General features: G+C 37.8%; 1 protein-coding gene across 1 annotated transcript in view; it reads left to right on the top strand.

The window, feature by feature from the left end:
- The first annotated feature begins 226 nt into the window (after nt 1-226).
- LOC134797988 (facilitated trehalose transporter Tret1-like) overlaps nt 227-25,994 on the top strand; it is a 45,299-nt gene continuing 19,531 nt past the window's right edge. Inside the window, exons 1-5 of the mRNA XM_063770326.1 lie at nt 227-534; nt 16,723-16,858; nt 18,539-18,753; nt 19,416-19,560; nt 20,963-21,101. Coding sequence (XP_063626396.1) covers nt 502-534; nt 16,723-16,858; nt 18,539-18,753; nt 19,416-19,560; nt 20,963-21,101 — 668 coding nt within the window. The 5' untranslated portion in view covers nt 227-501. The remainder of the gene's footprint in view (nt 535-16,722; nt 16,859-18,538; nt 18,754-19,415; nt 19,561-20,962; nt 21,102-25,994) is intronic.

Raw genomic sequence — 25,994 nt, 5'->3', positions numbered from 1 at the left:
AGTTGAGTTGAGTTGGGTTGCGTTGAGTTGAGTTGGTGAGTTGAGAGGGTTGTCTGGAAGAGATCACTTCCTTTAATTTAATTACCTATTCAAAGAGAAAAACGAGGGCTACGTTTGTATGAAAAGGCGATTTCGTCTTAATTATTACCTAGATACAGCAAGCAGATCAATTTATTTATTTCCGCACAAGGTTTTTACCATTAGGTACTTACCTACCGAACATGTGCGGTCAGAGACACGCGAGTAATCCGCTTCGTCTGTAGCAATCCTCAGCTCACATGACCGCTGGTGACGCAGATGGAAGTTGATTTCAAGTGCACCGGCCTTCAAAACAGGTGGTGAGGCTCCGATTCATCGCAGTCCGCGCCCGTGGTGTAGAGCTGCCGGTCCTCCACCTCTATAACTATATAAACTTAGTACATAGTAAGCATCGCGAGTGTCAATGAATGTCAGTGAAGCAGTGATTGCCCGGTTTCGTTTGTGCCAGTGAAAAAAAACAACATGATTAAAATATCAACAGCCTTTTTAAAACAGGTAAAATATATGTATGTATATAATAACATAATTTAATTTATTTAATATTTTATATTTAGATGTAGTTTTTCACCCATACCCATTTTTCAAAGATTAACAAGAATTATAATTTAAACAGGAGTTAATTTATATTTGGTTTTGGTACAATTTACCTACCAATAGCTAATAAAATGAAATAATGTTTTCTTAAAAAAACATGACCGTAGCGTAAAATAATAATCTGATAATTATGTTCATAAGTGTACGTTTTGACCGTTATCGTTTCTCAAATTTGAGCAATTTAACGTCTAAAATGCACGCATGTTAATAATGCAATGCGTTACAGTTTACCAACCCATACAAAATATATGACAATCACTACTTATTAACTTATTATCATCAGTGTTCCCCATATTTAATTAATTAAGAGGAAACAGGAGCTGAGTTTTAAATATTTTAGGTAAATATACCCGTCTCGCTAACGGAAGCGGCACCTAAAAGTAGTGCGATAAGGACAAGGCGAAAAATCCTGCGTAAAAATCTCAAAAATCGAGGTTTCGTACTCCTCTGTTTCCTCCTCCAAAACTTAACCAATCGTAACCAAATTTGGAAATCTAAATGATTATGAAATTATCTGTGTCGGACCGTTTTGCTTTTTTGGCCAAATTGATATCAGTTTTGAATGCCACGCCTCTCATTGCGGCATAGTCAATTAGGCCATTTTGGCCATTTTTGAAAGGCTCTAGCGCCATAAAAAACAAAAATATCAAAAAAAGCAAAACGGTCCGACACAGATATTGACAATATTAATCTGTGTTGAAAAAATCATTGCTGTAGCTTCAAAAACCACGGAGGAAAACGAGGAGTACGTTTGTATGGAGAAATGACCACTCCCGTTGGCTCTTAAATTATGCAGCCGTTGTCACTTAGTCGTTAAATATTTCCTAAGGTTGTATATTGTATTGTACCTAACATATTTTATTTACCTACTTGTGTATTTTCCGGCTTGACAGCGGGCGATATGCATGCAATTTAAGAGGCTCCTTGGCGCTCATAACCTTCGATCTGAATCCCTTAGTTTTCTAATATTTTTAGGGTTCCGTACTCAAAGGGTAAAAACGGGGCCCTATTATACTAAGACTCCGCTGTCCGTCTGTCCGTCTGTCTGTCACCAGGCTGTAACTCGAGAACCGTGATACTAGCTATCACGGTTCTCGAGTTACAGCCTGGTTAAAATTTTCACAGATGATGTAGGTATTTCTGTTGCCGCTATAACAACAAATACTAAAAACAAAATAAAACAAATATTTAAGCGGGGCTCCCACACAACAAACGTGATTTTTTTTGTCGTTTTTTGCGTAATGGTACGGAACCCTTCATGCGCGAGTCCGACTCGCACTTGTCCGGTTTTTTTGTAGCTTATCAATTATCATATTAACAGCAATGGCTTTAAGCAATATAGTATTCCATATTTACTTCAAAGTTGTCTTCGAGATATTTGGCGTCAAAGTTGAACAATTTTAGGCAACAAAACTGGTTTTATGGCCATAACTTTAGTGTTATTAATTATTTTAAATTTATAATATCTGACCAGTTTTTAGAGAGGTCAACGACGAAACCAAATATGTTAGATTTCGTATATCGTCGGGTGACAAGCAAAAGTCACTAACTAACACCATTGAAATTATTGGATAATAGACCGTGTTACAAGTGTAAAAAAGTGCATTGTTACTTAAATTTTTTGATAGTACTTAGTGACATTTGCTTGTCACCCGACGATATGTAAGTATCAATTATAAATGAAAAGTTCATCATGTCACTAATTCTAATCGCTAAGTAAAATACCTACCTAGTGAATTTTACCAAATTTTACCAACAGGAAAAAATATAAGTACCTACCTATTGTCTCCAATCTGTTCATCTAAAGTATCTAAACGCTACCACACGCGGTAGGCATTGAGGTACCTATATGTAAACTAGAGTCGGCATCTCGAACAAATTGTGTCCGCCATTTTCGGCGTTTGACGTCTGTCTCTAAGGTGAAGAATAAGCGTCTAGATACGCTTCCGACTGATACGCCAGAGGCGAAACTGTTATGACAACTGCTCATATTCTGCCTACGTACAGGGTTATTTTTTAATGACCTGCAATATTATATGACGTGAATATATAGGTGATACCGAGCAACTTTTCTAATGGGACCAACCACTAAAACGCAAACTTGAATATAATTTACCTTTTTTATAACTTTTATTATATATCGCACGGGTGAAAACGAAATATTATTAATAATATTATACGAAAATATTATTTCTATACAATATTCTAAGTACATACTTGTATCACGGATCACGGACTATATTCAATTTTTTAACGATTCATCACATTTTCTATTTGATTCTCGGTAACAATTTTGCACTTACCACCCTTAATGTAACATATATTATAAAATACGTTATTATAACTAAAACATTCAATAAATAACGAGAAAAATATATATTTCGTAACTTTTGTGCAACTAACCAAACAACGTATACAACCATTTCGTAAGTACCAATGTGTCACGTCTGAGAAAATTAATCTTTGCGCCGAAGAAAATGGCTTCCAGTCGCGAATGTTCTAATCTAAAGTGACGTTTCGTAATAAACTAAATAATCGTAAATCAACAGTTCTGTTATTCTATTGCTTTCCGGTGAAATGTTATTTCATCGCTTTTATTATATTTTATTGTACTATTGTTACAACTTTTGAGCACGCACAGCATTTTTTAATTTTTTAATGTTTTTTAAATTTTCGGTACATGTGTGGCATCTCGTCAGTGGTCGATGACGTACTAAAGCATGCACTTCATAGAGGTGCGGAAACATTTTGTTCGAGATGCCGACTCTAGTTTACATATACCTCAATGGTTTAATTAGCTTTCTGTATGTTCCAAAAGGGCCCCAAATTCTTAAGTGCCCAGGGGCCCCAGCATAGTTTAAGACGGCCCTGACGGTAGGCGGTAGGTATTCTTTTTTTATGCCTAGTTAATATGTACCATAAATAAATAATACGCGTAAATAATATAATGTGCCACTGGACCAAGTACACCCTTATGCTGTACTGTTCTTTATTACTCCTAGTATAGGATCAAATATAAAGACACCCATTCGTTCAAGAAGGTCCCAGGCTATCTCTTATCTTCGGCGAAGAACGATATCATTGTTAAATAATATATTATTAGAACACGTTTACCCCGCCACTCAAGTTTTATAACATTTGATAATAAATAGTTTTGAAACATATAAATACAGGAATTCGACTTTTTCTTAATTTGTACCTGAGTTGTTGAGCTCGTTTTAAATCCGAATAAACTAGGTACCTATTTCTTTTTATCTGTATGTATCTCATTCATTTATTCTTAGGGTTCCGTACCTCAAAAGGAAAAAACGGAACCCTTATAGGATCACTCGTACGTCTGTCTGTCCGACCATTCCCCCTTTATCTCTGGGTCTAAAATTTTGAAAAAAATACACAAAATAGTACTTTACCTATAGATGACAGGAAAACCTATTAGAAATGTGCAGTCAAGCGTGAGTCAGACTTATGTACGGAACCCTTGGAACGCGAGTCCGACTCGCACTTGACCGGTTTTTTTATATTCCATCGGGTAATTGCATTTCGTAATGCACTTATCAACACTTGAACTAAATAATCTTATTAATCTTCTACTATCCTGGGTACTCGTAGTGCTTAGGTACTTACATAGGTTACTCGACTACATTGCATATTTTGTTTGATTTAGAGCAGTGGTCTCCAAACCCCGGACCGCGGGCCAAATCCGGCCCGCGACGCGTTCCATTACGGCCCGCCGACACCCAAAGCAAGTGCCCACTGTACGGCCCGCGGGAGCCAGGCTCCAGGGGTTCAGAATTCATTGAGACCGGAACTGTTCCTACCAGCAGCAACCAGACACCCTCCCCCGGCGCAAAAACCGACGGTGGCCCGCGCGAAAGTTTCTGAGGCGCAATATGGCCCTCAGGTAATAAAGTTTGGAGACCCCTGATTTAGAGAAACGAAGGCCGTCTAAGCTAACTTTGCACCAACTTTAAGAGCACAAAGTGTGGAGGAGTCATCTTAATTTTTTAATAGAAATTTGACGTTTGTTATGACAATCCATACTTTTTGTCTTAGAAAATGTCACGCAGAGTTAGCTTGGTCCGACTCTATATACGGGTATTATATATTTTTATATTCTTGCTGTAAGCCAAATTATTACTTGTATATATTTTGTTTGGGTTTGTTTATACACAGTTAACGTTTTAATTTGTTTTTTCCGAAAGCTAAGAAGAACCATGGGTAACAGTCTTAGAGACACCTTTTATTATTTTTTATAGTGTCTAACAATAATGAACAGGATTATTGATAAACAATATAGGTATATATCTTCCATTCCACCAACAGTCGTTCACCGATAATGTGAACCTAGATTTGATGTGATTGACATTCTCAACAAGCCAGATTAGGTATAAAGATTGGATCCTTAGCAAGATGAAGCTCAGTGTTGTCACATCTACCAATTTTTAGGTAGATCTACCTATTTTACCTGCGTCCTACCTATCTACCACCTTCGACGTCAAATCTACCTATTTTTATCAAAATATTACGGTATAAGCAATTTTCCTCCATGCGTGTAACAAAACGTTACTTAGGGGCTATTCATAAATTACGTCATTTCAAATTAGGGGGGGGGGGGGTCTGGACATCGGATGATGGTAGCATGACGTAGGAGGAAACGGGGTCATTCGAAGCATGTTTTTTGGATGATTTTAGGGGGGGGGTCCAAAATCGTCAAAAATCGATGACGTAATTTATGGACAGCCCCTTACGCGGCAAATTTGAAAAATGTAGGCGCGAAGGGATATCGTCTCATAGAAAATTTGAATTTCGTGCCTTTTTCTTCTGACAAGATTTGCTTGATTTGCTTGTTCATAAATATTTTTAATACATTTTTAATAATTGTACTCTGACAAGCTAGCGTTTCAGTAGAAAAATGGGGCAAATATAAAAATATAATCAAGAAGGATCGATATTTCATACAAATTTTGAATTTAGCGCCTTTTTTTTCTGACTAAAGCTAAGTAGGTAGATCTACCTATTTTTCATTTAAAATTCTACCTATTTCTACCAATTTTTGCATCGTGTTCTACCACTTAGACAAAATTGTATGTGACAACACTGATGAAGCTGACGGAAATGATCACAAGGTTTTGTTATCATTTTTATCTCATTGTGTTACATTTTTATAGTTTGTATGCGTAATATAAGAACGCTTTTCATACGCATGCTTATTTATATTGGGAACAAAACAAGCTATTGAATAACAAGGCAAACATATTTTAAAATGCAAACAATTGAAATGTATTAAAATATTCATATGATCAAGGGATGGGATAGATATGGATAACACTTTGGTAGGGACAGTCGAAGTTTAAATTATCGATATGGATAAAGGCCCAAGAAAATTCAAATTGATATACACTCCGTTAATGATGTCCTTCGGTCGTGTTTTATCGCCACTCGTTACGAATTTCCTACTTTTCACACTTGTATCGTAAATTCGTAACTATTAAGTATTGCACACCACAATACAGAAAACAATAAAGCAGCAACTTAAGTAGAGGTAATAAACAACAGGCGGAATACTAAATATTTATAAAATGTTTTTGTTTCTGGGAAACTTGTACGTCTATAATTTTCAATTCAATGTCATTTAGTTTTTGCCAGAGAATGTCATAATTAACCATATCGAATGATTTCTATAGATCAAGGTAACATGCGTATACATACATTGGTTTGTCGGCCCGTGTATATTTGTCAGTATGCTTAAGACCCAAAATTGCACTTTCGGATGACATACCCGATCTAAAGCCAAATTGATTTTATGTGAAATGATTGAATATTTCAAAAAACGAAGAGTTATCTATCCTATTTAGACTAGAGTTCATCAACATACATAATATGCATTATTATGGTTCATAATGTTTTGCGAAATAACTTGACGCTGTGTTCTGTAGGGCGTTACTAACTTGATACCGGACGAAATTAACATAAGTTAATAGAGCCGTGAACGCCTAAACTAAAATTACCTGATGTATTAGGGATTGGAAACTTTAATTTCGTTGTTGTCAGCTCGCTTGATTAGTGATATTACCCAGGAGCGGTTGGTAATTTTAAAGGTCACTGATTTACATGAACCTTTAAATTTATACGTCTGTGTAGGTGTAGGGTAAGTTACTCTACCTTTACTTTTACTTTTGTACGTCCGTTGTCAACTTGTCACCTTCATAATGTTTATTGTGTGCAAATAGGAAGCCACACGTGTATGATCATTTCATGAGTACCTACGAAAAAGACAGGCAACAAATTTAAAAACGTGACTACTTTGAAATATCTGTTGCGGCCTAGTGCCCCGCTTGGATGTACCAAAACGTGTTAACGGACTAGAAAATACGAAATACTACATTCAGTAGGTGGTTATATGTTGGAATATATTTACTGTTACAATTAAATCATTTAGGTACATATTTAAGTATTCTGAATTCAATACGTCCTATGACATTTGATGAGATGACCAGATGACACAATTCGGATTTTCGTCGCGCTAGAGTTAGATAAATAGGGCAAGATAAGTTTGCAACGATTTTGGTAGCACACGCAGTGCAAGTGTAATTTATTCGTCATAATCATAACATAATTTCATAGAAGTTAAATAAAAAATGCTTTGATACCCAAACGCAAATGTTTGTTAAAATTGTACAATATGCCGTAGATAACATTTTTTATCAACTTATTTTCGGGCCAGCCAGTAGTATGGTTTTCCTGAGGATGTGCTTCCGTTCAGTGCGGGTCTCAGTTATAAGTAAAGTCAATAGGTACCTACTTGGAATGTTAGAATAGAACAACGTGTTTGCTTACGTCCGTCAAGAACGAAAGCCTAGGATTGAGATAAATTAAGATCACGCGAGATGCGAGATCACGACACCTACGTGTATGTATGTTCGCGATGAACTCAAAAACTACTGAAGAGATTTTCATGCGGTTTTCACCTGTGAATAGAGTGATTCTTGTGGGAGGTTTAGATGAATAAAATTTTATGTAACCCGTGCGAAGCCGGGGCGGGTCGCTGGTATCATGATAAAGTAACCTTCTTATATTAGTGGTAGGGATAGGGATTTTGACATTAATAAGTATACCTATACCTAAGCTTTGTAATAAGCCGAATGGCTACATGTAAAACGACTTAAGTGACTTAATATGTTATGCTGACCTATGGGTCAGGAGAAATGAAGAAAATAAAATATGAACAACTGAGGCTAAAACAAATTTCAGAGTTAGAGCCCAAGAGAACAGAAGAGGTGCGAAGGACAATTGTGGAGTAGATACCACCGTCAAGATCTTGTACCGTCCTTATTAATATAATAATCCTGCTATAGGGCGTAAATAACTATTTAATAAATAGTTATGTTGTAAAAAAACCATTTTTCGTCGGATATAATCGAGTGCACATGACTGTTGTCAGCTACAAATCTTTCCATAACTGCACGCGTAGGATGAGTGTGAGTTGTTATAAAATTGTTGTAGAATTGCGCCCCGACATCTTGAACGATCTAATCCGGCATTGAGTTTGACCTCCCACGATCACATCAGTCGTTGTTATATTACTCTTCCTATGCACGAGTTCGATTCCATTATATTAAAGTGTTACGTTTCTTTATGGAAACTTCTTTTATCTACAAATTGTTATGAAAATGCTGTCCATTCGTCAGCATACGAAAAAAACATTATGATTTGAATAAACACCGGCCAAGTGCGAGTGGGGCAGCGCATAATGGAGAGTTTCTTACCTTTGTACGGGACTGAGAGAAGGGGGCACATTATATTTTGACTTTCGAGATTTCAAAAGTATTTACAGACATGGACAGACGGACGGACAATAACTATAAGGGTTCCGTTTCTACCATTTTGGCTAAGGAACCCTAAAACTCACGCCTCACGCCATTCACGAAGTACAATATTTTGTCCTTCTCACACTACCAAGTAGCATGAGGAAAATAGTTATTTTTTTACATATGAAATAAGATACATACCTATGCTATCAATATATATTATACTAAGTACTTCCTCAATACATATTCACGAATCTTACTTTTTGCGTCTTTTTACGCTACCTTATGAAAGTATGAAGATAAAGAGTATCCAAATCCACGTCGTAGGAATCGTAGGTAGGTAGCTCAGACAATTCCGATTACATTGAGTTTATTTGCCGATCTGTCCAAGCAATCGAAAATGAAATATTTAATTAAGATCTCTATGTAAGTATTGGCTAACATTGGTTCAATATATGTATAATGTGGTAGTTTAAGTACTTATCGTGCACGCCCGCTCCTGGACAATAGCGGAATCATGGCAGGTTGTGAAATTGCGATTTGTTTACTCAGGCAGTAATAATACTGAGTGACTTCCGTTGTAACCGGACAACACACACAGACTTTTGGGATTACTAACAGTAACTACATATTTACTTTTTTAAGATATTTTGATAACTAAGAAACTGTACAGAATATTTGAATATAATTATTATGGTACATATTAAAAATGGAGTCCCTTTATTTGACATAAAGTTTTAAGTTATAGTGTATTGTTTGTCATATTATAATTGGCTAAGTGATGCGTGACGCGATGACATGACATCGGTATAAAATGAAATGGTAGCACGCTTAAAAAACGTTTGTAGGTAGGTACTAATTGTACTACTAGCGAGTAAAACGGTTGTACTCGCAGCGTATAAATATGTGCTTGTACTTCAACCACATACTCGTATTTATAGGCTTATTTCGTTCTGATGATGTATTTCATGAGGAATTGAGGAAGTCCTCATTTACTCAAATCTTATAAGCATACTTTAAGCGGTATTTTTATTTTTATCTAAAAACCAAAAGTGTTTGCATTTAAACAGTGCCATTTGGTAAAACAGAACTTATGAAAACCAGAATGGAACTCCTCTTGGTTTATATTCAATCGTTTGACATGTTTTTCTTTGTACATGACGATCCTTATTGGGAGACACAATTAATCTTTTTATTTTTTTATTTTTAATTTATAATGTCATTTTTGACGATATGATGAGAAGATAAACATAATTTTGACGAATGTAGCAAATTTATAGTGTAATTTTCATCTTGAAATAAAGAAATCTAATCTAATCTAATCTAATCATAGAGCAGAGTAAAAATTTTAAGCTCTTGCTTTGTGTAGTGAACTGAAAACGCGCTATATACAGACACATTATTAGATCTACAGAGATAACTATAGTCTAGTCTCGTATTGTAGCAAATTTAGTCTAGGTACTTTTAAAAAATACTATCAAAAACTACTCCTTTAGGCCTTTAGAGTTATGATCGCCCAAATCTTTAAAAAAATCGAAATTTTGGCGGTTTTTTCGATTTTTTACTAAGTTGCGTTCGGCGCTCAAGGTCACAAACTTGGATTATTCATTGAGGCAACATCATAAACAAGTCTGCAAAAAATCAGAACAACCGGATTTGACGTTACAAACGACCACGTGACCACGACGTGACCACGTTACAAAAGTCGACAAAGTTACTGGATTAATAGTATCTATAGGTAAATCATCCTAACGCTTAAATTAACTATTGCTAGGTACTATTAGACACCTACTTCGTGTTCCGCAGTTTTTATTATGGTTAGGTTGTGTAGGTACCTACTCTTGTGGGCGCAGCACGGTTCCATTTTTATCGTCTATCACTATGCGCGTCCCTTTCGCACTTACGTACTTGTTAGAACGTGACAGGCATGGTGACAAGGGATAAAAACGCGACCGTGCTAAGCCGCTTGTTTTTGTCTTTATATTGAATGCTGTGGCCTCCCGTTTTTTTGTCAGTATTAGAGGTAGTTTGCGCTGGTTGGCGATTTGGATAATTACAAACACGTGTATGAGTTCATTCATACCTATGAGCAGGTACAATGCTAAACTTGTTTCAGAAAGTGAATTTAGAATTATATTTATTGAATTTAAACTTTGAGCGCTTATTTAATAAACTTGTCGAACGTATTTAATCGAATTAGGAAAATATTAATTGGTGATATTGATAATACTTGTAGGATCATACCTTTAAACGAGTAATTTCTGTATTATATATTTATATATTTCGGGATTTTCGGGGATCTCGGAAACGGCTCTAACGATTTCGATGAAAATTGCTATAGGGGGGTTTTCGGGGCCGAAAAATCGATCTTGCTGATAGAATGAATCGACTACTAAAGGTCAATGACATTCACCACAATAAATTTTAGTTACATCATCTGTTTGTAAACATCGTTTACAATTAAATCATTGTTACATTGTTAGGAGTTCAATTAAATACTTGATGTAGAATAAAAAACACTGTATTACGTTAAGGGTTTAATTTAATCACCGCAATGTATCTAGACACGCGGCAGCGTGTCAAGCCAAGTTTATTAATTACTTCCTCCTTGTCTTTTTTCTAAGCTTTTTACGAAATAATGCATTTTCCTTAAGGTGCAGTAGATTCGGAAAACGGAGTTCGGAGGAGCACAATACGGCTATGGTATTAATTTAATTACACATCTTGAGGCCTTTCTCGAGAGACTGTATCGATTCAAACCTGAGTTTTTGATTTTCGCTTGATAGAATAAAATCACATAAGTCTAATATGCACTTTAAAAATTTGTAACAAATTATGTAAGTAGGTACAAATGCTAAAATATGAAAATTGCTTTTAAAAATCGGCAATATGGTGTTGGAGGAAATATAATAAAAAATGATAACTCTTATAATTTTCCTATATGATAATTTCAGATAAGAATTCTATCTTGTTTCATACTTTTTAGAGCGCTATTTGCAGTAGCCGGGTTTTAGTTTTTGAACTTATTTTTTATTTAATTAATTTTGGGGTCAGGATTTAGTTACTTACAATAATATTTGAAGTCACTTTATTTTACTTTTGCGAGGGCGTCCTCAGTACAGAAATGCACGCAGATCGTCGCATATATCGGGCTACGCCCGACAACCTTTGGCATGAAGGCGCGTTCGGCGCCTGGCTTTGGAACGCGTACAGCGAGCCTCGTACGTCGGGCTACGCCCGACTCTTTTAGTATGAGGGCGCCTTCGGCGCCCAACCTTTGGAAGGCGTACATCGTGCTTCGTACGTCGGGCTACGCCCGACTCTTTTAGTATGAGGGCGCCGAAGGCGCCCGGCTTTGGAACGCGTACATCGTGCTTCGTACGTCGGGCTACGCCCGACTCTTTTAGTATGAGGGCGCCGAAGGCGCCCGGCTTTGGAACGCGTACATCGTGCTTCGTACGTCGGGCTACGGCCGACTCTTTTAGTATGAGGGCGCCGAAGGCGCCCGGCTTTGGAACGCGTACATCGTGCCTCGTACGTCGGGCTACGCCCGACTCTTTTAGTATGAGGGCGCCTGGCTTTGTAATGCGTACATCGTGCTTCGTACGTCGAGCTACGCCCGACTCTTTTAGTATGAGGGCGCCGAAGGTGCCCGGTTTTGGAACGCGTACATCGTGCTTCGTACGTCGGGCTACGCCCGACTCTTTTAGTATGAGAGCGCCTTCGGCGCCCGGCTTTGGAACGCGTACACCGTGCTTCGTACGTCGGGCTACGCCCGACTCTTTTAGTATGAGGGCGCCGAAGGCGCCCGGCTTTGGAACGCGTACATCGTGCTTGGTACGTCAGGCTACGCCCGACTCTTTTAGTATAAGGGCGCCGAAGGCGCCCGGCTTTGGAACGCGTACATCGTGCCTCGTACGTCGGGCTACACCCGACTCTTTTAGTATGAGGGCGCCGAAGGCGCCCGGCTTTGGAACCCGTACATCGTGCTTCGTACGTCGGGCTACGCCCGACTCTTTTAGTATGAGGGCGCCGAAGGCGCCCGGCTTTGGAACGCGTACAGCAAGCCTTGTACGTCGGGCTACGCCCGACTCTTTTAGTATGAGGGTGCCGAAGGCGCCCGGCTTTGGACCGCGTACAGCGCGCCACGTACATCGGGCTACGTCTGACCCTTTTAGTGTCGCCGTTAGGACCGAGTCCGGTGCGTCACATAGGTACGTTTAAGTATGCTTCGCCTGACCACTGCGAATTTTAACGAGGTGAATATACTAAGATTACTAAGCAACTTTTACCATGGGACCAACCCGATCTCGAAAAAATATTTGCTGATCTGGACTTCTATACCTATTCACGTTATAAAATATTGCAGGTCATTAAAAAACACCATGTATATAGCGGCCAAACAAATTTCTTTTGAAAAATCCTTCTTGTATCGCCGTAGTCGCGTAACACGCGGATAGATAGAATCCAGAGCGATTGTAGATTCGTAGTTCGAATTACCTACCAGATAAATTAATGTTTTATCGGGTGCATGCAAGCAAAGCCGGGTGCAAAATCTAACAATATGTATATATTTGAAATGTGCTAATTGAGCTCTTTCAAATGATATACAACACGTCATCATTACTTATTTTTATTTTTTTGGTTCGTGACTTTATGACCTCTAGAGCTGTGACCAGCGGACGATTACGACGATTCGAATGACATGTCGTTTGTCAAATTTCAATGAGTAAGTACTTTAGAAGTTATGAGGGAACAGATGAACATACATACATACATACATACCCACAAACATACCGGTCAAAATCATAACCCTCCTTTTGCGTTGCCGTAGTCGGGTAAAAATAAAGTACGTAGCCTAAACAATTCCCCGTTTGCGTATAAAAGTCCTTCGTTCTGTTCCACCCGATATACATATATCTCTGAGTATATATAGCTGGTCAAGCAGATCTTGTCAGTAGAAAAAGGCGGCAAATTTGAAAAATGTAGGCGCGAAGGGATATCGTCCCATAGAAAATTTGAATTTCGCGCCGTTTTTTACTGACAAGATCTGCTTGACCAGCTATATCTATGATATTATATTTCAATAATATTTAAATTTTCCCGTTACCCGTGTATATTTAGTACACGTATGTGTGTCCACACGGCATCTAACGTATCATATAACTATTCGTTATCAAAATCACGTGCCAGTAAACTATAAACATTAGTTTCAGAATAAAATACCTACGTCGGGATCGCTATACGCGGGCTGATAGATGTACAGTCACCACACGGGGTTGTTATGCCATTTAGGGTTCTTGCTAAATTGGAAATTGTATAGCGTAAGTATTGAACAACCAATCTAGCTAGGACCCTGATGAATGGCGCAACAATCGCGGAGCGTGATGGTACCTACATAGATGTAAAATAAAAAAAAGAAATAACGAATATTATCCATTTTGCGCTAGCAACTGATACGTTTGAAGTCGGCGCCAATCTTAAAAGCGTCAACTCACTGTCGAACTAAATGCGAAAAAAACAGACGAATTATAACCTCCTCCTTTTTTTGAAGTCGTTAAAAATATAATGGAATATAAATTATGCGTCAAATAATTAAGGAAATATACATTTCAAATATACGTACATAGAACATAATAACTATATTCCCTTTGGTACATAAATAAGTACCTACTAAATTTTAGCGCCGAAACGAAATAGTTATTTGTTTTACAAGGGGGCAAAGTTGTTGTTTAACGCACGAGGATTAAACAAAATTTGCCCCCAAGTGATACACAAAATTTTTCACCACACCAACCCGAAGCAAATATTAAATGTAAAATATCAAATATTTATCATCCAAAATCATCATTTAAAAGTCAATTCTACCAGCAAACATAAGAAAAAAATTAAAAAATTTTCATTTGATTACTTTGCCTCACATGTGAATTACTGATAGCAAAGTGCAACTTTGCTATCCGTTTTTGAAGTGCAAAGTAAAAGTCTTTGAAAAAGTATTTATAGGCTTAAAAACCGGCCAAGTGCGAGTCGGACTCGCGTTCCAAGGGTTCCGTATATTACACAATTTTTAACAATCAGTGCCGGATTAAGATATGTTGATACCCTAAGGATTTCTAGGTGCCCCCTCTCCCTCGGGTCATCAAGATTACATTGATTTTTTGGTAAATTGAGAGAAGTTCATTGCCGCGTTACAGCTGAGAATGGAAATCAGTCACATCATTTTATCACGAAAATTGACAGTGCCGCAGCAGTAATGTTGCAACAGAGTACCTAATGCTGTTGCAGTCGCCACCCGAATGTCACCTTTATTATAGCTTAGAAAGTAATAGAAACGCGAGCGAAGCGAGCGCGGAAATTTTTCGATATAAAAACGCAATATGATAGACAGTTGTAAATTTTTACTTTTAGTATGGAAATCAGTCACATCATTTTATCACGGAAGTTGACAGTACTGCAGCAGTAACGTTGCAACAGAGTAATGTTGCTGCAGTCGCCACCCGAATGTCACCTTTATCATACCTTATAAAGTTATTGAAAACGCGAGCGAAGCGAGCGCGAAATTTTTTCGATATACAAACGCAATTTTACTTTTAGTCCCAACCAGGCGCGAATCCAGGATTTCATACAGAGAAGGGATGGGACAGTTTTCTATCAGCTTAGCTTCGCATAGGGCTCGATATTTCTTAATAGGCTTCGATATTCGAGGTTGTTTTCATGCATAAAATATGCAAGAAAGCAGAGCTTGGAATTGAATTGGCGAAGTGTGAGAAAGGCAGTAGGCCTAGCTGCGAAAGAGGAAAGCTTGGATTTGGATCCACGCCCAAGTGTAATTAAGGCAGAAGGCCTCGCATAAGACCTAACGCCGAACCGCAAAAGAGTGGGTTGAAATCGAATCTATGCATGTAATCACGACTCTTCTACTGCTACCGATTGTTTCCCAAAGAATTACGCGCCATTATTTTTGCAAATTAGCTTTTGGACAGCTAAAAAAAATCGTGTGGTAAAAACGATGTGTCTGTCCCTAATTTTAAAATTTGTTCACCTTTTTCAACCTGGCATTTTGGTGCCCCTCCTGAATGTGGTGCCCTAAGCACGTGCTTGTTTTGCTTATTGGTTACAAAGTCTTTATTAATTCAACCATTAAAGTCGACGAGTACAAAAATCTTTAAGCTAGCTCTCAATTTAACATTTTTTTTAAACATTATTTTTAATTTGACCTTACAATTACTCGTAAGTAGGTAAGACCGTTAAATATTTAAAATGATTATCTTATCAGAAAATTATCACCAATTACTCTAAAAAAACTACTACTCTAAGTAATCCGGCACTGTTAACAATGTATTTTTTATGTGAAACGTGAGTGAAATCTCTTTAAAAAATCCGTAGGGGTCGGATTAAAAACTGTAATTAAGTCCGACTCACGCTTGACTGTACATTTCTAATAGGTTTTCCTGTCATCTATAGGTATAGACCTATTTTATGTATTTTTTTCAAAATTTTAGACCTAGTAGTTTCGGAGATAAGGGGGGGGGAATGGTCATTTTTTTCCTATTTTCTTGAATAACTTCTAAACTGTTGATCCGAAAATTATAAAAAAAAATTATTTGAAATCCTTACAATAAGCTCTTTCATTTGATATGTAACATGATATAGTTAGAAAAATTTTTTTTTTCATTTTTTCATTTACCCCCCAAAAGTGGCCCCCATGTTTAAAATTCATTTGTTTACGTTACATGTCCGTATTCGGGTCACAAACTTACATATGTGTACCAAATTTCAACTTGATTGGTCCAGTAGTTCCGGAGAAAATCGGCTGTGACAGACGGACAGACAGACAGACAGACAGACAGACAGACAGACAGACAGACAGACGCACGAGTGATCCTATAAGGGTTCCGTTTTTTCCTTTTGAGGTACGGAACCCTAAAAATCAAATAAAAATAGAAAAACTTTACACACAAACATAATGGACTGAAGCTGAAGTATAAAAGTTAGCATATTTCCGAATTTAGTTGCTTTATTTGCTTCGTTAGATGATGTACCCCGCTGAGTACATAAAGGGAAAATATACCAGTAAACGTACCGTTCTAATCGATATCAGTGCCTTGCATTCGCAAATTTGCTTCTTCCCACGCGCTAATAAAGTGCAACGAATATTGTTTACTACCAATTCTTCGTAGTCGAAAGAATAGGTAGGTACACTCCTAGAGTGCTTTTTTTCGTTTCTTGCATGCTTTTAATGTTTTGTAATTTCAATCTATTGTGTTTGTATTAATTGCAGTTATGGCTGACATTTGGCGCTTCGCTGGCATTTTTAATCATCGGCCTGGTGAGAGGGTACTCCGCGTCTGCTCTGCCGTCCATCGAGGCTATTGAACCCAATCTCATCCAGACTAGTGAACAAAAATCATGGATAGGTATGAACATGATCACTGTACCTTTTCATATTACAACGTGACAATCGTTAGGTAATCTAAAAGTAAATAATGTAGGTACCTAATAAGTTATCATTCAAGCATCTTTCATTCTGATTAACTTGACTTTATTATTATTTTCTATTTTTTTATTTGTTGCTTATTATTACTTTCTATTTACACTTGACGATCTTTTTGCCAAATTCCGCATCCTTTCAGATATCACAAACTTATGTGCCTACTGCCTAATAGAAGTTAGCCCATTTTCTCATTCATGTTTTGTGTCAGAATATTTATTATCAAACCTAAACCTAAAACGAAAACGTTCAATAAATTGTAAGAAAGTACGATACCAAGCAGGGAACATAATCATTTTTAATTCCTTTATTTTATATGAACATGATTATATCATTTTAACTAACAAAATACATGTCAAGATTGAAAATTGTAATCGTCAAGGAAATTCAACAGGTTTCTACTTTCGCTTTAGCAATTCGCAAAGTATTCTATTGAGGGTAAGTTTGCAAATAAGACACAATATGTTTTATGTGCATTGAGTAATGATATTCACACTTTTTTATACAATTTTTTGCGCATAATCATAATTCTGTGTCCTCCTTTTCTGCTAATAACTAAGGCGTCACCGGGTCACCGAATTAGGTAACTTAGATAACCATACGTGATAGTGACTATGCTATAAACATTAGCTACTCTTTTAAGCTGCAAAAGGCTTGTCATATTGGACAAGGACGACTCCTACTCCTTCCGTTAATATATTTTTAAATATCCGGGCGTAATTAGCAGTTAGGTATAGCACGATAAGGGTTGTCCTTTTTACTTAAAATTGTATGCGTAGGACAGTTGAGGTGGTCTTTCGTAGAAGGTTTGCTTATTTATGTACACATTACTAGGTAAGTATGTCTGTTCAAAACCGTTTGCGATATAACGGTCTTATAGAATAGACGCAGGTTTCTCTCAGCGGTCAGATGAGTTTTAAAATGCCTTTATAGTGCAAAATACTACTGCTTACTTACGCTTTCAATAGTTTATGTGCGACCTCTAAATTGGGTACAGTCCGGATTTAGGATGTCTGCGGTCCTATGTGCGATAAGAATAGCGTCCGTACGGGGAATACAAATGGCGAACAAATGCATGAGTTTAAAGAAATTTGAAAAAGTATAATTAAACCAATTTATTTTCATTATTTCGTCATAATCAACAATTTATACCCTATACTTACACATTGTATAATTGCATTAATTTTTAGTGTATTTTTTCATAATTAATTAAAATAAACTTCGTCTAAGGCTACATCAAAATGTTAACAGTCATCACAATTTGTTTCACTTTTTCCCCAATTTCGATCGATTGTATTTTTTTCTTTTGGTGAGTCGCACGATCCTGACATTCAATGCAATTCAATTCAATCAATGTCATTGAATGCGTATGTAAAAAGCATCTAAAATTTACGTTTTTTTTTAGTTGACCCATAAAGCGTATGTACAAACATATGAATGTAACATAATTATGTGAAGTTTGAATTTTGTGACTTCAGATGTTATTCTCATTACGTTGCGCACCAGATTGGATGGCACAAAAAAAACATAAATTGTTTACCCTGCATGGTCGTTTAATCTGTTAGTCCCCTTAGTTACCGCCTAATAATCGCCATGTCGTACGTAGGAGCCATTCCCCCGCTCGGCGCGTTCGTGGGCAGCATGATGTCGGGCGTGATCATGCATCACGCGGGCCGCAAGCGCACGCTGCAGATGGCCGCGCCGCTCTGGGCCGCCGGCTGGCTGCTGCTCGGCTTCGCGCCGTCTTTCACGCTCGTCCTCCTCGCCCGCTTCACTGACGGGCTCTGCGTCGGCTTCACGCTGGCGCCTGCGCAAGTTTACGTAAGTTGATTAACATTTAACAGTGAACATAGGACCGTAGCGCCATAGGCGTTCTCTTGCTTGTAATACCAGTTTATAATGATAACAGTTTTTATCATGGTCCACACATAATACAATACATGTGATATATCTCTGTTAGCATCCATAGGCTATGCTACAGTGTTCACTTACCACCAGGCGATCTGTGAGCTCGTTTGCGACCACGGTATTAAAAATATGCAGTGGTATATTCAGTATTTCTCTTCAAGTTTATTTATTTGGCTCGTTATCTACTTAGTATTTATTTTGACAAAATATTTTTTTATTTTTTGTACTGCTTTGAGAGTGAATTATTCATAAAATTATTTATTAGGTTTTTACTTAAAATTAGGTGTTAAAAACTTTACAGTTTTTTTTTAATGTATGTCTGCACATTATTTTAGTGATATATTTTTTTAGCATTTTTAGACGTATTGTAACATCGATGAAAGTAAATAGGTAGGTATTATAATTATAAATTATAAAATAACTAATGTTCTTTCGTTAACTACACATTAAAAGTTCCCTTAACCGCAATTGTCGCTAAAATCATATTAGCTTAAAAGCGCTCTCCGGTCTTTATGTAAATGTGCTGATGTTCAATTTCAATATACAGCCATTTGAAGAATTAATTGTTTTGTTAGGTGAGCGAGTGCTGCGACCCGGAAATCCGGGGGCGGCTGGGGTCCCTGCCCACACTCTCCATGTCGCTGGGAATACTCTTATCATATGTCGCGGGCAACTGGCTTTCCTGGAGGCACCTGGCGTTCTTCTCCGCTACATTCTGCGGTATGTCATCCTACTATTTGAACAACAGAATCTGTGGGCGGTTGAAGCTTCTGCCCATTTTCGTTCTCCTGAATGGAAGCCTCATGGCGTTCTCTTTGTGTCATTACCCGGTATGTAATGCAATTTTTTTTTAAACCAAATTAATTTGTAATTGACATATTAAAAAGTCGTGGGTTTTAAGTAATTACCGTATTTTACTATCAAATGACATCTCTGAACTACGTATATAATTATATACCTAAGCAGAACAAATGACTTGCAAAAAATATTATGTTTGCGTTAAGTGACTGAGAGTTCTGGGTATATCAGAGCACGACCTAGTAGAGTCTGTGAGGAAAGAGAAGAGCCGTGGAATGTATGGGGCCCAACACATTCCACGACTCTTCTCTTTCCGAACAGACTCTACATCATCAAAGGTACAAAACTTACAGTAGGTACCTAGCTTATCATTAGAGTTTTTGACGTGACAACGTCTTATAAATTGATGAACACCGGTAGCATGCACGAAAAAGTGTCACGTTGTGGACAGATCTCCATGGTAACGTTGTGGGCAGATCTCCATGGTAACGTTACGGCCTAAGTATGCAATTTTTCATCAATGTTATCATTATCACGCAAAATTATCGTCCGTAAACCGACTTTACAGACAACCATATTTTTTTTTGTTAACCCTACCAGTGAATAGGAAATTTAACGACTACATTTTTAGATTATGGGCCAGTTGCACCAACCACAATTGACTGACTGATCAACATTACTTAGCAGCGAACTATGAAAATTCCCACACAATAAAATTTTACGAACACTTTAACGGTAACAGACGGTTTGGTGCAGCCGACCCTAAAGGCTCCTCTTCACGTTGGGCCAACGCCAACGCCAACGAGGGACGCATTTATGCGTTAGAGGGAGCAAGTGATATTGCTATCTCATTCTACCGCATGGCTGCGTCCCTCGTTGGCGTTGGCGTTGGCCCAACGTGAAGAGGAGCCTTAAAAACTTTACCTACTCTGTCTGTACCTACTTACCCCCTTATTCATAAAACTTTACAGGCCTGATTTAGTTAAATTATGTTTTATCCCTTTCTTACAAATATATAAGCCAAAATGACAGATAACTACCGACAAAAAAAAAATCGTTTAAAACAATTGAAATTGCATTAACGTTTAATGCTTTAAACATTTCCATATGAGCCTATAGAACCAAGCAGTAAACTTTACTATTTGTACGTTACGTACGAACGAACGTACATTAGTTGATATTATAATAGCAGTTAATCTTAATGAAATCATTTTAATGTGTGCTCGATAGCTCATATTTATCCAGAGGACAAACGGTTATTAGTTAATTGAGGTTTGTGGCGCGATTATGTATAAGAGGGTTACGGTTTACATTGTTCATTCAGGTGCTCTGTTCCTGGTCCTCCTGCCGCTGCCCGAGTCGCCCGTATGGCTGGAATCGAAGGGCCTGGACTCCACGGCTGCAAAGAAATGGCTTCACCTCTCCTCGCGAGCTACAGCCGTGGTGAAGGACGATGTGACAACGTATGTGACAATTTTACTGTGTCTGATAGAGGATTTGAATTTACAATAGCCAAACTGTCACTGACTGACTGACTTAAATCAACGCCCAGTTAGACCACCGACAACCGTTACACCTAGAAAGCTAACTTATTTCAACTTAACAGTTAGATCTCACTTCTTTTATTAGAGTTAGACTAAGAAAAGTCTGCAGCGATTTTGATAGCCCACGCAGTGCAAGTGTTATTTTAAATGTCAAACATCTATGAAATTATGACGTATTTGTAACACTTTCACTGCGTGGGCTATCAAAATCGCTGCAGACTTTTCTTGGTCTAACTCTAGCTAAACCGTAGAATTTGTAATTTTTTCACATTTATGTTTTTGCTAGGATTTTAGTGTAACCGGTCTGGTTATGTTTTCAAAGGATTTTATCGTCACATATACAGCAAGACATAACTTTTATATATCATTCGTTACTCCTGATCCTGACAGACGGAAGCATTTTCGCCCGAGCCGAAACGGAGGCTTTCGTTTCAATCGGTCAATTACACTGAGAGAAAAGGATAACAAAAACACACTTAGAATTACAAAAATAAACTTAATCCGGGGACAAGGAGAGTCAACTAATAGGAACAAATTGACTTTTGCAATTTCTATTAGTTCTTGCAATTTCTATTATCTGTTTGTTGAAATTAGATTTAGGATTACTGAGCTGTTTGTAGAAATAAATAAACTTTACAGAAATAGTGAAACGTCTATAATTATTACTCAACTTCATTTCTTCCCCCAGTACAGAAATGTTTTTTAATCCTGGTTTAGTTTACTAATGATTTTTCTCTCAGTGTAGAACAGAAGAAGGGTTATTTGACCGTTTTTAGGGTTCCGTACCCTAAGGGTAAAAACGGGACCCTATTACTAAGACTCCGCTGTCCGTCCGTCCGTCCGTCCGTCCGTCCGTCTGTCACCAGGCTGTATCTCATAAACCGTGACAGCTAGGCAGTTGAAATTTTCACAGATGATGTATTTCTGTTGCCGCTATAACAACAAATACTAAAAAGTACGGAACTCTCGGTGGGCGAGTCCGACTCGCACTTGTCCGGTTTTTTTTAAATATTCATCTCTTAAGACGGTTAAAAGGGGATTGAAAGACTGTATCGAGTACGAATACTTTCTGAAACTTCGTAGAAAAGTCACAATATTAGAAAACAAAAAAGGAATTTGTGTTTATGGAAATTTGTCTTACAGGGGGTTAAAAGAGTCAAAAAAATCTCTCTGTGTTCGCGTCTTTCCTGTAGACATACACAAAAGTTAAGGGCTATAAAGGTTAATTTTCTTATTTAACCATTATCCACGTGAAAAGGTCCTCCTTTTATTTAGAGAACTATAATAAAATCATTACCTACATGCCCACAAGCTGTTAACTATAGCCCACAGGAGAGAAAAATGTACAGTTCGCGCGAACACACTAGTTTTCTCTCCTGTGGGCTTGCTGCTTGTGGGCATGTAGGTAATGATTTTATCATAGTTCTCTAAATAAAAGGAGGACCTTTTCACGCGGATAATGGTTAAATAAGAAAATTAACCTTTATAGCCCTTAACTTTTGTGTATGTCTACAGGAAAGACGCGAACACAGAGATCTGTACGGTTACCATCAGTTTGTCACTGACATAAACGCCGTCGAGAACGTAATTTACTTTCTATACATCTGCGCATATTAGTGCAAACGGGATGTATAGAAAGTAAATTACGTTCTCGACGGCGTTTATGTCAGTGACAAACTGATGGTAACCGTACTGTTTGACCCAAAAGTATTATTTACATGAGAGACGTGAATCTTCGTGAAAAGGCATATCTGCGTCGTACTTAGGGTTCTGCGTCTTATAAAACGTCAGACTGCCTTATCAATGTCAAATTGACATATTCGCTAAAATCTGCGTAACTTACAAATATATACATCTCGCTCTCACTAATATGCCAGTACGAGCGAGATGCATAGAAAGTAAGTTACGCAGACGTTACCCATACAACCATTCCAGTCGCAGAATCATCAAAGTGGTAACTAAATGTCAGATGTGTCGTAACAGAGTCCACACAATGTGTCTAGAATTGTTTCGAAACAAAGTGTCGTCGCCGTGTGTACACTTTTCCGTAACAAGGTGTCGACACATTTGTGTGCACTTTGCGTGCGGTTTGCGACTAAATCTGACAGCAAATTTGTGACAGCATATGTCAATATAAAATACCTCTTGAAAACCAAGGTTTGTCAAACTACTATTTGTGTCTCGTGTGTTCGTAATTCTAGTAAGTCATCATGGGCAATGCAAATGATAATAATCGACCGAAACCATATAAACACCCAACGCCCGTCAACCTTTTACAGAAAAGTTTTTAAAGAAATGCAATAAGCTACTTAGGTCAGGCAACGAATGCTCCAAAAGTTGTAGAGGGAAATACTCGGAACACAATTTTTGACTCCGTAACTCGGTTTGACAAGTTAGGAGGTGAACATATCAAAAGTCCCCGGCCGTAGCCCTTGAGCGGGGGGAGAGAGGGGGCTTTGAAGGTCCCATTTTCCGGTTTTTCGATTATATCTCGGAAACTATGCATCTCAGCGACATGACCACTTATACAAAATGAAAGTTAATTTAATTTGTTACAAGTTTATCCAGTCAATTTTTTCGATATGTTGAATAGTTTTTGAGATATCCGCTCTTGAAAGTTTATTTAGGGCTCTCAATTTTATCTTGATATATTTATATCAGTGAAGGTGCTAGGCCGTGTTTGGTATCGTTTTCGTATAAATCTGGGGTGCTGAATCCATTTAAGGTATCACATTGACACCATTCCACAAAATAAAAAAAAATCTTTTTAGGGTTCCGTACCTCAAAAGGAAAAAACGGAACCCTTATAGGATCACTCGTGCGTCTGTATGTATGTCCGTCTGAATACACAAAATAGTTCTTTACCTATAGATGACAGGAAAACCTATTAGAGATGTGCAGTCAAGCGCGAGTCGGACTTAATGTACGGAACCCTTAATACGCGAGTCCGACTCGCACTTGGCCGGTTTTTTTGAAACTCCTCTTGAGGCTTAACCGCTGAACCGATTTCGTTGAAATTTGGTATAGAAATAGTTTGCGTCCCGGAACAGGGCATAGGATAGATCTTATAACCAAAATCATCTTTTGAAGGTGTGAAAAGTGGCGTGGAAATTTGTACGGGAAATCAATAACCGCTGAACCGATTTATATGAAATTTGGGATGGTCTACATCTTTGATTTAGTTAAAAATGATAAAAAAACATGACTTAATACTAGTGTCCGACCGAAACATGTTTTTTTGCCGAAACCGAAACCGAATGTTCGGCTTTGGCTCTAGTTTCGGCCGAAACCGAAACCGAAACTTTTGTAGACTTGTTAAAATCGTTGAAAAAATCTCATAAAACCGCTTTTACACACATATTATGGGGCTGTCAACACCCAATGTCCTTGAAATTGATGTTACTTAAGCAGTTTTTTAAGAAAATTACTAGCGTTAGACCAAGATAATTCTGCAACGATTTTGATAAGACATGCAGTGCAAGTGTTACTTTAAACGTCAAAACTTCTATGAAAATATGACGTATAAATAACATTTGCACTAGTAGCACTGCGTATGCTACCAAAATCATTGCAGAATCTTCTTGGTCTAACTCTATTCATTCACCAGTCAAGCTAACATGTAGATACAGGGTCAACCATAAAACCAACCAAAAACGCGAGCGCAGCGAGCGCGAAATTTTTTGTTAACAATATCGCAAGGCCGGGTACCGATCTACACCTGGGCCTAAAAGTCCGAAGTGCCCCAGTGAGGCGAACTTTCATGCGAAGTCAAAGCCGTGCTTCAGGCTTCAGGATAAGTAGTTAAGCACAGACTCCAACCAATGTCCATTGTATTAAAAAGCGAGACCGCAGGCCGAGCATGGCGCAGCGAGGCCAAAGGCTAAGCTGAAGTAGAGGACATGTGGAACACAAACCAATGGTAAATTGAGGTAAAAAGTGAGACTAAGGTCGAGCATTCGTATGAAAAACTGTACCGGGGACACTTTTAAGGGTTTTTTCTTCGTTTTAATCAATAGTCAGCTGTTCAGCTTCGCAAAATATTAACTATTGAGAAAATCAACTTTGCGGCCCTAGTTGAGCGTAGCCTTTAGCCTCGCTTAAAATTTGCCATTAGAGGTAGATAGAAAAATGACTGAATAAGAGCGAAAAAGACATCGTTCGACTCGGGCCGAGCTGATACTCGGCCAACGGCTACGTGCGACAGTGCTATCTCATTCACTCCGATACAATTAGACAGTGTGCGCGTTATAAGTATTGACAGCCTCTTAAGACTGACTCGACCGTCCAGTGGCGCTCTCATTAGTCGAATTGTGTTTTATAATAAACCAATTACTTTCTGTACCTATACAAACTATACATGAATCAGTATATGTAGATATGTATTAATATTGTTACCCTACTTATTCCCCAACTTTTGGTCTTTGTCCGAAGTACCATTTCGTAAGTTTCGGCCCGGCCGAAAGGTTCGGCCGTTTTTTGGCCGAAACCGAAACTACAGCCGAAACATGATTTTTTGGCCGAAACTAGCCGAAACCGAAACCTAATCTTCGGTCGGACACTACTTAAAACCTAAACTTAAACAGTATTAACTTCAAGAAGTCAATTCTGAATTCCCCCCTACACCTCATTTCACACCTTTAAAGGATGATTTTTGAGATAACTTATTATGTCCTGTCTCGGTACTCAAAATATATGTGTACCAAATTTAAATTAAAACTGTTCAGCAGTTTAAGCGTGAAGAGGAGTTTAAAAGAAAGTATTTTAATAAGTTTATATGTTTTTACTTCGGAATGGTGTCAATGTGATACCTTA

Source organism: Cydia splendana, chromosome 1 (genome assembly GCF_910591565.1).
Source record: "Cydia splendana chromosome 1, ilCydSple1.2, whole genome shotgun sequence".
NCBI lineage: Eukaryota > Metazoa > Arthropoda > Insecta > Lepidoptera > Tortricidae > Cydia > Cydia splendana.
The sequence above is the reverse complement of the archived record's forward strand: the minus strand, read 5'-3'. Positions and strand labels throughout refer to the sequence as shown.